Source organism: Canis lupus, chromosome X (assembly GCF_011100685.1).
Source record: "Canis lupus familiaris isolate Mischka breed German Shepherd chromosome X, alternate assembly UU_Cfam_GSD_1.0, whole genome shotgun sequence".
Lineage (NCBI taxonomy): Eukaryota > Metazoa > Chordata > Mammalia > Carnivora > Canidae > Canis > Canis lupus.
The window spans coordinates 41,152,424-41,167,441 of record NC_049260.1 but is presented as its reverse complement, the minus strand read 5'-3'; the positions used below and the strand labels follow the sequence as shown (position 1 = coordinate 41,167,441).

Here is a 15,018-nt window from a genome sequence, read left to right as displayed (position 1 = left end):
ATTTAATGGTGAAAGACAATATTAACAGCAGGCAAGAATATCCAAGGGGCATCCCGGGTGGCTCAGTGGTTTAACGCCACCTTCAGCCCAGGGCCTGATCCTGGAGACCCGGGATCGAGTCCCACATCAGGCTCCCTGCATGGAGCCTGCTTCTCCCTCTGCCTGTGTCTCTGTCTCTCTCTATGTGTGTCTCTCATGAATAAATTTAAAAAATCTTAAAAAAAAAAAAAGAATATCCATTCTCACAATTCTTATTCAACATAGTGCTAGAAGTTCTAATAATGTAAAATTAGGCAAGAAATGGAAATGACAGGTATACAAAATAAAAAAGAAAAAAGCCCCTATTTATAAATGAAATGATTACCTATGAAGAAAAATCACCAAAAAATCTCTAAAAACATAAAAACCTCAGGACGCCTGGGTGGCTTGGCAGTTGAGCATCTATCTGCCTTCAGCTCAGGGCATGATCCCGGAGTCTGGGATCAAGTCCCACATCGGGCTCCTTGTGGGGAGCCTGCTTTTCTCTCTGCCTGTGTCTCTGCCTCTCTCTGTGCCTTTCATGAATAAATAAATAAATAAATCTTTAAAAATAATAATAATAAAATAAAATAAAAATAAAAACCTCCTGGAGCTAATAATTGAATTCAATGAAGTCACAGGAAACAGGATACAATACAAAAACCCACTGTATTTGTTTGCAATGAAAATGTGGACTTCAAAATTTAAAATATAAAATCATTTATAATCACTTAGAAATATGAAATACTCAAGTATAAATCTAACAAAACATGTAGAAAACTTATAAATCAATAACAACATGCTAGCAATCATAAAAAAAAAAAGGACAGGACTGGAGGCATTGTGCTGATTTCAAACTATCATACAAAAGCTATATAGTAATCAAAACAATATGGTATTGGCATAAAAACAGACACATAAGTTAACAGAATAGAACAGAGAACTCAGAAATAAACCCATGCATATATGGCCAATTAATTTATGACAAAGGACCCAAGAACTTTCAATGAGGAAAGGACAGTCTCTTCAATAAATGGCATTGGAAAAATTAGACAGCCAGTGCAGAAAAATGAAACTGGGGACCACTAGCTTATATCATACACAAAAATCAACTCAGAATGGATTAAAGACTTGAACCTAAGACCTTAAGCCAAAAAATCCAAGAAAACATAGGCAGTAAGCTCCCTGACAGTCTTGGTGATGCTTTTTTGGATTTAATACCAAAAGCAAAGGCAACAGAAGCAGACAAACAAATGGGACGACATCCAACTAAAAAGCTTCTGCACAGCAAAGGAAACTACCAACTAAATGAAAAGGCAACCTACTGAAGGGTAGAATATATTTGTAAATCATATATCTGATAAGGGGCAATATCCAAAATATATAAGGAACCCATACAATTCAATAGCAAAAATAAATAAATACTTATTTAAAAACGGGCAGAGGGGGATCCCTGGGTGGCGCAGCGGTTTAGCGCCTGCCTTTGGCCCAGGGCGCGATCCTGGAAACCTGGGATCGAATCCCACGTCGGGCTCCCGGTGCATGGAGCCTGCTTCTCCCTCTGCCTATGTCTCTGCCTCTCTCTCTCTCTCTCTCTCTCTCTCCCCCATCCTCTCTCTCTGTGTGACTATCATAAATAAATAAAAATTTAAAAAAATAAAAAAAATAAAAAAATAAAAAAATAAAAACGGGCAGAGGGATGCCTGGGTGGCTCAGCAGTTGAGTGCATCTGCCTTCGGTTCAGGGCATGATCCCAGGGTCCTGGGATTGAATCCCACATCAGGTTCCCTGCATGGAGCCTGCTTCTCCCTCTGCCTATGTCTCTGCCTCTCTCTTTCTGTGTCTCTCATGAATAGATAAATGATCTTTCAAAGAAGACATGCAGATGGCCAACAAATACATGAAAATATCCCAACATCGGGAGTCGCCGTGCGGCAGCTCCCTCCTGGCCTATGTCTCCGCGCTCCCTGCCGCAATGAGCTTCCTCAAAAGTTTCCCGCTGCCCCGCTCGGCCGAGGGGCTTCGGCAGCAGCAGCCCAAGACCGAGGCTGTGCTGAAGGGCAAGGGCCTCGGCACCGGCACGCTCTACATCGCGGAGAGGTTTTGAGTCTCCGGCCCCTGAGTGAGAATCATCAATGTGCCTGTCTCTTCTGTGAAAAGGTGTGGGAGGTGTTGCTCTTGGCAAGATATCCACCTGTCTTGGTTAGATGGCTCTGGATTAGGATTCTCACTGGAATACCCCACCATTAGCTTGCATGCGATGTCCAGGGACCTAAATGCCTATCCACAGAGCATTTGTATGTTATGGTGAATGCTAAATTTGGAGAAGAATCAAAAGAATCTGTTGCTGAAGAAGAAGACAGTGATGATGATGTTGAACCTATTGCTGAATTTAGATTTGTGCCTAGTGATAAATCAGCATTGGAGGCAATGTTCACTGCAATGTGTGAATGCCAGGCTTTGCATCCTGATCCTGAGGATGAAGATTCAGATGATTACGATGGAGAAGAATATGATGTGGAAGCACATGAACAAGGGCAGGGGGACATCCCTACATTTTATACCTATGAAGAAGGATTATCCCATTTAACAGCAGAAGGCCAAGCCACCTTGGAGAGATTAGAAGGAATGCTTTCTCAGTCTGTGAGCAGCCAATATAACATGGTTGGAGTCCGGACAGAAGATTCAATCAGAGATTATGAAGATGGGATGGAGGTAGACACTACACCAACAGTTGCTGGACAGTTTGAGGATGCAGATGTTGATCACTGAAGATGATTTATGCTGCTGTGGGATTCTGCTCATAACTAGGAAAGAACTAAAGAACTTGGTGCCTCTTCTACTGTGGAGTGGGTGTTGATGAAAGTCTTTTTCCTTCTCCAAAATTTACCTGAACCAGTTCTTTTTTTGAGACAGACTATATACTGAGACAAAAAGTTGTCACCAGCAGAAGAAACTATGACCTTTATTAACAAAGGTGAATTAACTTAACCAAGAGGGTATTTGTAGTTTATCATCTACCCAAAACTTTTGTGTATAGGTATCCTCTGAGTAGGCCTATAGTTCCTGCTTTCACTATATGCATCTTCTGTAACCTGGCAGGCCTATGTGGTGAGAATGCGCAGGTACTTGAAGACATAGGTAGACTGGATGGGAAGGAAGGAGGCTGAATCTAAGATATATCCTTTAGAGCCTAAGGATTCCCTTACCCCTTAAAAAGAAAGACAAAGAGATCTCAGAGAAATCCTGGCCACTGCTTGTTCTTCACAGGGATTAAGGTCTTTTTACTAATTTGGGATCCAGGTTAATTCATTTAGGCATCTTTAGAGAGCCTCTTGGGAAATATCCTAGCCACATGAAATACCACTAATATGGATGCTTCTGATTAGCTTTTACTTCTTTCACCATGTTTCACCAGTCTGTTTTGTTATAACCTCTTAGGTTATAGCCTTTAATTTCTAACCTCTTAGGTCAGTTTCCATAACAAATGAAATTGGGACGAAGTCCTCACAGTACTTCAATGATAATTGTTTTGTCTTTGTAATAGTTTAACAAATAAGTCTAGGTTTTCTATTAAAAAGAAAAAAGAAAAAAGAAAATATCCCAACATCACTAATTTAGGGGCACCTGGCTGGCTTAGTCTGTAGAGCATGTGATTCTCGATCTCAGGGTTGAGTTTAAGCCCCACACTGGGCATGGAGCCCACTGGAAAAAAAAAAAAATCACTAATCTAATCATTGGAGAAATGCAAAATAAAACCAGAGTGAGACATCACCCCACACCTGTTAGAATGGCTAGTATCAAAAAGACAAGAAATAACAAGTGTTGGTGAGGATGTGAAGAAAAGGGAACACTTGTGCACTGTTGGTCGAACAGAAACTGGTACAGCTGCCGTGGAAAACAGTATGAAGTTTCCTAAAAAAATTAAATCTAGAACTATCATATCATCCAGCAATGCCACTTCTGAGTATTTATTCAAAGTGGAATAAAGCAGTAACAAAGAAAAAAAAAAAACAGTAACAAAGAAATATATGCACCCCCATGTTAATTGCCACATTATTTGCAATAGCCAAAATATGGAAGCGATCTAAGTGTCTATTAACAGATGAATGGATAATGAAAATATGGGGTGTGTATGCGATATACACACAATAGAATATTATTCAGCCATAAAAGAAAAGGGAAATCTTGCTATCTGCAAGAATATGGATATACCTTGAAGGCATTCTGCTAAGTGAAATAAGGGAAATATAAAAAATAGTGAAAGGGAAAAAAGGGGAAAGGATAGAAAATGAGTGGGAAAGATCAGTGAGGGTGACAGAACATGAGAGACACCTAACTCTGGGAAATGAACAAGGGGTGGTGGAAGGGGAGATGGGTGGGGGCTTGGGGTGACTGGGTGATGGACACTGAGGGGGACACTTGACGGGATGAGCACTGGGTGATATGCTATATATTGGCAAATTGAACTCCAATAAAAAATATTTAAAAATATATTAAAATGCAAAAAAAGAAAGAAAGACAAACACTGTATGAGGTCACTTATATGTGGGTTCTAAAAACAAAACAAAACAACAAAAAACAAGTTCATAGTACAGAGAACAGATTGGTGGATGCCAGATATGGGGCAAAATGGGGGAAGGGAGTCAAAAGGTACAAACTTCATTATAAAATAAATTACGGGGATCCCTGGGTGGCGCAGCGGTTTGGCGCCTGCCTTTGGCCCAGGGCGCGATCCTGGAGACCCGGGATCGAATCCCACATCGGGCTCCCGGTGCATGGAGCCTGCTTCTCCGGTGCATGGAGCCTGCTTCTCCCTCTGCCTATGTCTCTGCCTCTCTCTCTTTCTCTCTCTGTGACTATCATAAATAAATAAAAAATTTAAAAAAAAAGTCTTAAAATAAATTACGTCATGGGGATGTAATGTACAGCATGGCAACTATAGTTAATTAAACTGTATTGCATATTTAAAAGTTGCTATGAGACTAAATCTTAAAAGCTCTCACCACAAGAAAAAAATTAATAACTATATATGGTGATGGATATTAACTAGCCTTATTGTGGTGATCATTTTGCAATACATACAAATATCGAATGATTATGTTGTATACCTGAAATTAATATAATGTTGAAGTCAAGAATACCTCAATTTAAAAAGAGCATGGTAGGGATGACTGGGTGGCCCTGCAGTTGAGCGTCAGCTTCAACTCAGGACGTGATCCCGGGATCTGGGATTGAGTCCTGAATCGGACTCCTGCATGGAGCCTGCTTCTCCTTCCCCTGCCTATGTCTCTGCCTTTCTCTATATCTCTCATGAATAAATAAATAAAATCTTTTTAAAAAAGAACAACACGGGATCCCTGGGTGGCGCAGTGGTTTAGCGCCTGCCTTTGGCCCTGGGCATGATCCTGGAGACCTGGGATCGAATCCCATGTTGGGCTCCCGGTGCATGGAGCCTGCTTCTCCCTCTGCCTATGTCTCTGCCTCTCTCTCTCTCTCTGTGTGACTATCATAAATAAATTAAAAAAAAAATTTTTAAAAAAAAGAACAACATATTGGAGAAAGAATAGACAATTTTATCAGTGGAACAAACAGAAAGAAAGTAGACCTGAGCGCCTAGGTGGATCAGTCGGTTAAGCATCTGACTCTTCGTTTCAGCTCAGGTCATGATCTCAAGGTCTTCAGATCAAGGTCTGCATCAGGCTCCACGCTCAGTATCAGTCTGCTATCCCTCTCCCTACACTGCCCCCCCACCGCATCGCTTGCACAATTGTGCACACTCTCTCTCTCTCAAATAAATAAAATATTTAAAAAGAAACAGGAGGGATCCCTGGGTGGCGCAGCGGTTTGGCGCCTGCCTTTGGCCCAGGGCGCGATCCTGGAGACCTGGGATCGAATCCCACGTCGGGCTCCCGGTGCATGGAGCCTGCTTCTCCCTCTGCCTGTGTCTCTGCCTCTCTCTCTCTCTGTGACTATCATAAATAAATAAATTTTAAAAAAAAAATTTAAAAAAATAAAAAAAAAAAGAAACAGGAAAAAAGAAAAAGAAAAAGGAAATAGACCCACACAAATATAATCAACTGATCTTGGACAAAGGAGAAAAAGCAATTCAATGGAGAAAATAAATAGTGCTGAAACGACTGGACATCCATATGCAAACAAAAAAACTAGACTCGGTCCTTTTATCTTTCACAAAAATTAACTCTAAATGGATCTTAGACCTATATGCAAAATGTAGAACTATAAAACTTCTACAAGATAATAAGAGAAAATCTAAGTGACTTGGGTTTGAAAATGTTTTAAAATACAACACCAAAATTACGATTCATGAAAGGAAAACTGACAAGTGGGACTTTATTAAAATTTTAAAATTCTGCTCTATGAAAGACACCATTAAGAAAATAGACAAGTCACAGAATGAAAGAAAATATTTACAGAACACACATCTGATAAAGGACTTGTATTTAAAACATATAAACAATTCTTAAAACTCAACAATAACAAAATAAACAACCCAATTTAAAAATGGATAAAAGAGGGACGCCTGGGTGGCTCAGTGGTTGAGGGTCTGCCTTTGGCTCAGGGCGAGATCCCAGAGTCCTGGAATCGAGTCCCACATTGGGCTCCGCACAGGAAGCCTGCTTCTCCCTCTGCCTATGTCTCTGCCTCTCTCTGTGTGTCTCTCATGAATAGATAAATAAAATATTTTTTAAAAATGGATAAAAAGGGGCAGCCCAGGTGGCTCAGCAGTTTAGCGCTGCCTTCAGCCCGGGGCCTGATCCTGGAGACCCAGGATGGAGTCCCACGTCGGGCTCCCTGCATGGAGCCTGCTTCTCCCTCTGCCTGTGTCTCTGCCCCTCTCTCTCTGTCTCTCATGAATAAATAAATAAAATCTTTTAAAAAAATGGATAAAAAGGGGGGCACCCGGGTGGCTCAGTCAGTTAAGTGTCCAACTCTTGATTTCAGCCTAGGTCATGATCTCAGAGTTGTGAGATAGAGCCCTATGTTGGGTTCCATGCCCAACAGGGAGCCTGCTTAAGATTCTCTCTCCCTCTCCCTTTGCCCCTCCCCTGCTCATGTTCTCTCTCTCTCAAATAAATACATAAATCTTTTTTAAAAGGACAAAAGATCTGAACAGACACTTGACCAAAGAAGATATACAGATGGCAAATGAGCACATACAACTAGATTCAACATCATTATGGAATTGTAAACTAAAACAATGAGATACCATTACACACCTATTGGAATGGTTAAAATCCAAAAATCCGACAATATCAAATGCTGACAAGGATGTAGAGCAACAGGAATGCTCTCATTCATTGCTGGTTTGAATGCAAAATGGTGAAGAACTTTGGAAGACAGTTTGGCAGTTTCTTATAAAGCCAATCTTACCATATGACCCACAATTGCACTCCTACTTATTTACCCAAGTGAATTAAAAACTTACATCCAGGGATGCCTGGGTGGCTCAGTGGTTGAATATCTGCCTTTGGCTCAGGGCATGATCTCGGGTCCAGGGATCGAGTCCCACATCGGGCTCCCTGTGAGAAGCCTGCTTTTCCCTGTCTCTGCCTCTCTCTGCCTCTCATGAATAAATAAACTAAAAAAATATATTAAAAATAAAAACTTATGTCCAGGGACGCCTGGGTGGCTCAGTGGTTGAGCGTCTGCCTTTGGCTCAGGGCATGATCCCAGAGTTCTGGGATCGAGTCCCACATTGGGCTTTCTGCAGAGCCTGCCTTCTCTTCCCTCTGCCTGTGTCTCTGCCTCTCTATGTGTGTCTCTCATGAATAAATAAATAAAATCCTAAAAAAAAAACTTATGTCCACACAAAAACCTGTATACAAATGTTTATAGCAGCTTTATTCGTAATTGCCCAAAACCAGGAACACATAAATGTCCTTCAATAGATGAATGGATAACCAAATTGTGGTACATCCATACAATAGAATTATTATTCAATGATAAAAATGAGCTATAAAGCCATGAAAAGACATGGAGGAAGTTAAAATGCAAATTGCTAAGCAAAAGAAGCTAATCTGAAAAGGCTACAGACTGTATGATTACAACTATGACATTTTAAAAGAGGTAAAACTATAGAGACAATTAAAAAAAAAAAAAACAGTGGTTGCCAGAAGAAGTCCAAGCATAGGAGAGAAAAGATGAGTAGCTGAAGCACAGATCAAACTGTTCTGTATTGAAACTATAATGTTGGATATGTGTCATTATGCTTCTATCAAAACCTACAGAATGTGCAACACAAAGAATGAACCTTACTACAAAACCGTAGACTATAATTAATAATAGGGTATCCGAATCCATTCATCATAACAAATGTACTAAACTAATGCAAGAGATTAATCATGTGGAAACTGGGGGAATACAGAGTGGTACATGGAAGTATATGTACTATTTTCTCTATTATTTTGTAAATCTAAAATTCTACTAAAAAAATTAAGTCAATTAATTGTTTGACATGCACTTAGCATACAATCCAGCAATTGCATTCAACACATACAAAATCCTTACACAAACAATCATAGCATCTTTTTTTAAAAAGAATTTATTTATTTGACAAAGAGGGAGGGAGGGAGAGCACAAGCAGGGGGAGTGGCAGACAGAGAGAGAGGGAGAAACAGACTCCTCGCTGAGCAAGGAGCCCAATGCAGAGCTCAATGCCAGGACCCTGGGATCCTGCCCAGAGCCAAAGGCAGATGCTTAACCAACTGAGTCATCCAAGCGTCCCCAATCATAGCACCTTTATTCGTAATAGTCAAAAACTGGAAACAACCAATAGGTCCTTCAACTAGAGGTTGGTTAAGCAAACTGTGGTACATTTATGCCATGGAATACTGTTCGGTAATAAAAAGGAACAAGCTATCCATATACACAACGATCTGCACGAATCTCCAGAGAATCATGCTGAGTAAAAAAAGCCAGTCCGAAAAGATTATATACCGTATTATTCCATTTATATGTCATTACTTGAAGTAACAAGACTATAGAATCAGAGCACAGATTAATGATGGCTACAGGTTAAGGATAGAGTGGGGGAGGAGAGAAGTGGTTGTGTCTAGTAAAAGGCAAGATGAGGGATCCTTGTAGTGATGGAAATGTTCCCTATGTCAATATCCTGGCTGTGACACTATACCAAGGTTTTGCAGGACGTTCCTACTGGAGGACACTGAGTAAATGGTACATTGCATTTGTATCTACAATTATCTCAAAACTAAATTTATCTTAAAAAAAAAAAACAAAAGAAAAAAATTTTAAAGTAGGCTCCTCCTCCTTACCTCAAATGATCTGCCAGACTGTCCTGGAACCAAGGCAGGGAACCTCTGGGGTGATTTCCCATTAGCTGGCATGTTCACCCTGGGTCTCAGACCACCTTCCAAAGCTGGAGGGGAGTCTGTATGTGGGCTGCGATCAGAATGAATGGAAGATCCCGCAGCCTCCAGTAAGGAGAAAGCTCAACAGCTCCACAGAGACACCAAGAAATCCTAAAAGGACAGTATCCATGTCATCAGTGTCATTCCATATCTACACCACAAAGTTCAGCAACCCCCACTCTAAGTGTTAGGGTGAATTATGGAAACAATCATGATATTTGAAGTCAAATTAATGATCTCAGAGTCCTTTATACTGGGGTGGCTCCACAGGGAGCTTCATACCTTATCTAGCCAGCCTATTCCTCAATTCCAGGTTCAAAGTAGATCTGGGTTTGCAGGAAGGGCAGAAATGGGGCAGCAAATGGTGCTAAAGCCCTAAGCCGTGGACAGAGGGAGGGCTTGTCCATGGGGACTTGGTGGGTGTCTGTGGAGGCAGGAAACCTGGAGACCTGGCAATCTGAATGAAAGGTATCTCTTTCTGCTCTCCTTAATTATCTTGCCATTTTAGGGTGAAAAATCCCTCCTGAATTCTACAGGAAGCTCTTAGCCTCTTCTTTCCAGAAGATGGTTCAACATCAATAATATTATTTATTAATCAACAAATGGGGGATGGCCATGCTGCTATGAACTTACACCAGAAAAGCATATGACACAATCCAGGAGACATTACCAATAAGACTCCCAACTAAAATTAGGGAAGATGTAAATCACTTAAATATCACAAAAATCATTTACTAAACATAGCCCTGAACTATGATGCTAAAAAATACAATGATGAAGCTACTGCCATTAAAATTATCAACAACATAGGGATGTCTAACACAGCTCAAAATTGTTTTGCTGGCTCTAGCTCACACTATGGAAGATGAAACAATCAGAATGAATGTTGTAAGGAAATGGAAATGTGGCTTTCTTTGCCAATGATATGATTTTATACATAGAAAAAGACAGTACTAGCATTCATAGAGCAATTTGATAAGGGGCTGGATACTGCATAAAATTATAAGAGCATATAGTTTTTCCTCTATAATAGCAATGGTCAAATGAAAACGGCGGGGGGTGGGGAGGGGAACCAATTAGTAACAGCAGGAAATACGCAAAATACATTGAAGGAGTTGAACTTCTATGATTAAAAAATTGACAAATATAAAGTAGTCACACAAATATACCATATCCTTGGATAAGAAGATGTTATAAAAATGTCAACCCTCCCAAAAGCATTATAGTAATGTAAATAATAAATTTAGGGTAGCCCTGGTGGCTCAGCGGTTTGGCGCCACTTTCAGCCCAGGGTGTGTGATCCTGGAGACCCGGGATCGAGTCCCACGTCGGGCTCCCTGCATGGAGCCTGCTTCTCCCTCTGCCTGTGTGTGTGTGTGTGTGTGTGTGTGTGTGTGTGTCATGAATAAATTAAATCTTTAAAAAAATAATAAATTAAAAAAACAACTCTCAATAATAAGATGGTGTATATAGAATGTTGTGGAATGCAGCTAAAGAGATCTTTAAAGAAAAATTCATGTTCTAAATGGCTTATAACAAAGAAGAAAGGCTGAACATTAGTGAATTAACATCCTATTTAAAAAGTTAAAATGGTACAGAAAAGAGCAGAAATTAAGGAAATATAAAACAAAGGTACAAAAAAAATAATAAAAAAAAATAAAACAAAGGTACATCAGAGAGGATCAACAAGGCCAAAAGTTGGTTCTTTGGAAAGACTAGTAAGATCAGCACACCTCCGGGGAGACTGATAAGGAAAAATCTAAACACACACTCTATTAAGACTTGACAAGACGCAGCGAGGAATCTGAAACCTGACTGCCCCAGAAGCCCCATCCCTGACATGCACAGATTCCCATTCACCAGAGTCTTTAACTTCCCACCAATGGACCTTCACGAACTGACAATTCATCATTCCCAAAGCCAACAAAGCCATCACCTCAAAATCACTGATGACTGTCACGCCATAAAACCTCGTGCACTCGCTTTAGCGCCGCGCGCCAACAAGACTTAAACGTCCTCTGAGGGCCACTTCCGTTTCCTGTCCACCCCGACAGTGCCCCTTCTGGGGTGCTGGTCTCGCACAGGATCCTAAGGGCTGTGATGCTGCAGTCTACTCGCTCCGAGACGTGCGCTTACGGATCTACGGAGACTTTGCCCATGAGTGGTGGTGTCGGGAAAGGAACATGGCTGTGCGGAGGCGTTCCTCCGTGGGGGCTGCCATCTTTGCGCCCATTCCGTACAGTGGGCTGTTCCATGGGAGGCGGTGGCTGGGGGCGCAGTTCCGGGGTAGAAATCTGCGGGCAATCATTCCGGGAGGAGCTGGTCTTTGGAACTGGGTTCTCTGGGTCTGTACAAAGTTTAAAAAAGCGGAGGTGCCGACGCTCGGGGAGAGGTGTCCTGATCTTTAAGGGAGATATCACACGGCGTGGGAGGGGGTAGTCAGGATTAGTTTCCCCTGGGAAGATGTCACTCGAAGAAAAGGAGAAATTAGAATGGTACAGTCCCCCTCCTGGCAGATACCACTGGGCAAGAGAGGGAAGGCGTCGCTGTGGTTCAGCCCTCTTCCTGGAGGTACCGCTGGAGAAGAGTGGGGAGGAGTCATGGGGACACATTGTTTTGATGTGCTGGACAGTTGGTTAGAGGGTAATGGAAACCCCCTCAATCTCCATTACCTCCATTATCCCCACTAAAATAATAATGGCTAGGAATAATAATAATAGCTATTGATATGGACAACTAATATTTTTAAGCAAATTATCAATAGAAAAATATTTAGAAAACATCATAAATGTACTTTCTCTGAAAACACATCTCCGAGACACACTCCTAACTCCTCCTGTCAACCAGTTTACAGCCCCTTAACCTCTCTTACGTGGGAATTTAGGAGCTACTAGTACTCTTGGGAGAAAGGGAGAATTCTTCGGGCGCCCGGGTGGCTCAGCGATTGAGCGTCTGCCTTTGGCTCAGGGCCTGATCCTGGGGTCCTGGGATCCAGTCCCGCATTAGGCTCCCTGCGAGAGCCTGCTTCTCCCTCTGCCTATGTCTCTGCCTCCCTCTCTGTGTCTCTCATGAATAGATAAATAAAATCTTTAAAAAACGGAGCGGGGGGGATTCTTCACCTCTGAACTCCTAAACATTCTTCAAAGCCTACTCCTACATATACTCCTCAGTAGGCCTTCTCTGACAAGAGGTAGAGGGCTCTTTTGCCTGCTGAAGGCATTTCAAACAGAACAGGTAGGCCCTAGCTAAACTTAGCTAAACTTGGGTATGGATTGCTGGGTCCCCTAAGGACATTCATACCCTCTCTCTGGGTCTCAGCCCAACAACCTGGAAAGTTAGAGTGTAACCCTCTATTTGTGAATTGAGTGGAAGAAAGTAGCAAACGTGAGAACATTTTTGTAACACACACACTTCTACAGAAATTTCCAAAACATTCTTGTTGTGACTTCTGGGCAATATCTCAAATCCTGGTACAAGTGCATTCATGGTAGAAGACTGCTCACAAGCTGGGACTTAGAGCCAGTAAAACAAGATGGTAATTTCTGGCAAAACCATAAACATGTTTTTAGCTCAAACCAGGGAGACTGATGATGTTGAAAAGTTCATGTTTTCCTAAGGTATAGACATGGAATGGTTAATTGAGGCCCAGAGTTCAAAGGCAGAAGTGATGGTCTGTCACTTAAGAGAATAGATTATAAAAGACTGAGGCTTCCATCTTGTTCTCTCTCTCTCCTTCTATCCCTCATATCACACACTCTGGGAGAAGCCAGCTGCTATGTCATAATGACACCCAGGCAGGCAGCCTTTGGAGAGGCCCCAGTGCCAAGCACACCTGCCCATAGTCAGTGAGGACCATCTAGGCCTCTAGCCTCTAGCCATCTAAATGAGCCAACCTCCAGCCTCAGCTGACTACAGCCCCAGGCTACAATTTCAAGATAGCATCAGTTGAGACCCTGAGACAGAATCTCTAAGCCAAGCCACTCCCAAGTTCTTAAACCCACGGACATTGTGAGATAATAAATGTTTGTTAAATTTCTGTGTTTTAAGAGTAATTGGTTGTGCCACAATAGGTAACAATATGGGCATTTTAAGTTTTAGTATTTTGTTCATCGTGGATTTTTGTATTGATTCTGACTTTTGAAAACTCTGCACTAAAATGTTGTTTATCTTGATTACTGAGGGGTTTTTTGGTGCCCCCTTAAATTTTCCACTTTGAGGTGAGTGCCTCGCCCTAGTCCCAGCTCTGCCAAGAAAACTTGTTCTCTGTAATCAAAGACTATCAGAAACTTTGCTATTTTAAATTATACCAGTAAGAATAAAACATCCTACTCTGCCTGGAGGATCCAAGTCACTTTGACATAGAGGAGCAGCCTCAATTTCCAACCCAGGTTCAGAGGCTCCAATTAGGGGCATTTGAAGTGAACATGTCACATCTATTTTTACTGTAGTGTTTCTTTTTCTTAATTTTATTTATTTATTTTTAAGATTTTATTTATTTATTCATGAGGGACACAGAGAGAGAGGCAGAGACAGGCAGAGGGAGACTCAGGCTCCATTCAGGGAGCCTGACCGGGAACTCCATCCCGGGTCTCCAGGATCATACCCTGGGCTGAAGGCAACACTAAACCTCTGAACCACCCAGGCTGCCCTACTGTAGTGTTTCTAAATAAAAAGGCCCCTGAATCCATTTCACAGTCCAGACTTAACTTGACTCTTGTGATGCCTGGGTGGCTCAGCACTTGAGCAGATATCTGCCTTTGGCTCAGGGCGTGATCCCGGAATCCCAGGATAGATTCCCACATCAGGTTCGCTGCATGGAGCCTGCTTCTCCCTCTGCCTGTGTTCTCTGCTTCTCTCTTTCTGTGTCTCTTATGAATAAATAAATAAAATCTTTAAAAAAAACACATTGACTCTCTTATATACCAACTTGCTTTGCTTTGGCCTAATCCAAACTCTGCTTTCAATTTAAAAAATTTTTTTACATTTAAAATTTTAACTAAACTCAACTCTTCCCCAAAACCCTATAGTAATCTCATTTCCTCCTTTGTTTGCAAAGACTAAAGTGATTGACCGTCCCTGTTTGCCCAAGACCGAAGGATTAACTGAGACAAGGGACAATCATTGCTGAAACCAGGAAAGTCGCAAGTAAACTTGAACAAGTTGGCCACCCTAGGTGAGATTCTCCTCAGTTCTTATGATGTGTGGTCTCCATTGCTGCAGCAAGTTAATAAGCCCATTAATGTCAGACTATGTATGTGACCCCAGGGGTCTTTATCAGGTAGGCTTTATCAAGGTCGTTAATGTTGGAAGGGTTTACAGAGGTCATGTTTGAGATCAGTCCTACTATGCACTGATGGTGAAAATTTTCACAGACCTGGACTGAAGCTTCAGATCAAAGGGGCATTGATGGAGGAATGATTAATTGTAGGCTGAATGTTAAATCATGCCAGAAAAGCACTGAGTTATCTGAGCTCTAAAGTCAGAGACTAGAACAATATTCTATAAAGTTAGAAACGGGTCCAGAAGTGGTAGAAGTGTTAAAAGGAGCCTGGATTTTATATTTTGACGAGAGAGTTATTGATGGTGGATTAGATAACAAATGACCAAG

The 15,018-nt window shown here is 41.5% G+C and overlaps 2 protein-coding genes across 3 annotated transcripts in view; one reads left to right on the top strand and one right to left on the bottom strand.

Annotated features, from left to right (window-relative positions):
* ZNF157 (zinc finger protein 157) overlaps nt 1-11,897 on the bottom strand; it is a 53,170-nt gene extending 41,273 nt beyond the window's left edge. The window contains exons 1-2 of one of the 2 annotated variants that reach the window (XM_038587286.1): nt 11,347-11,897; nt 9,315-9,521 (exon numbers count right to left, since the gene is read on the bottom strand). In XM_038587286.1, coding sequence (XP_038443214.1) covers nt 9,315-9,386 — 72 coding nt within the window. In that variant the 5' untranslated portion in view covers nt 9,387-9,521; nt 11,347-11,897. The remainder of the gene's footprint in view (nt 1-9,314; nt 9,522-11,346) is intronic. The other variant, XM_038587287.1, reaches the window with a different exon arrangement.
* Nucleotides 1,994-3,537, top strand: LOC119878042 (methylosome subunit pICln-like). Its single transcript, XM_038586683.1, has 2 exons — nt 1,994-2,110; nt 2,269-3,537. Exons 1-2 carry the CDS (start codon nt 1,994-1,996, stop codon nt 2,788-2,790), a joined length of 639 nt encoding a protein of 212 aa, XP_038442611.1. The 3' UTR covers nt 2,791-3,537.
* Nucleotides 11,898-15,018: the final 3,121 nt, after the last annotated feature.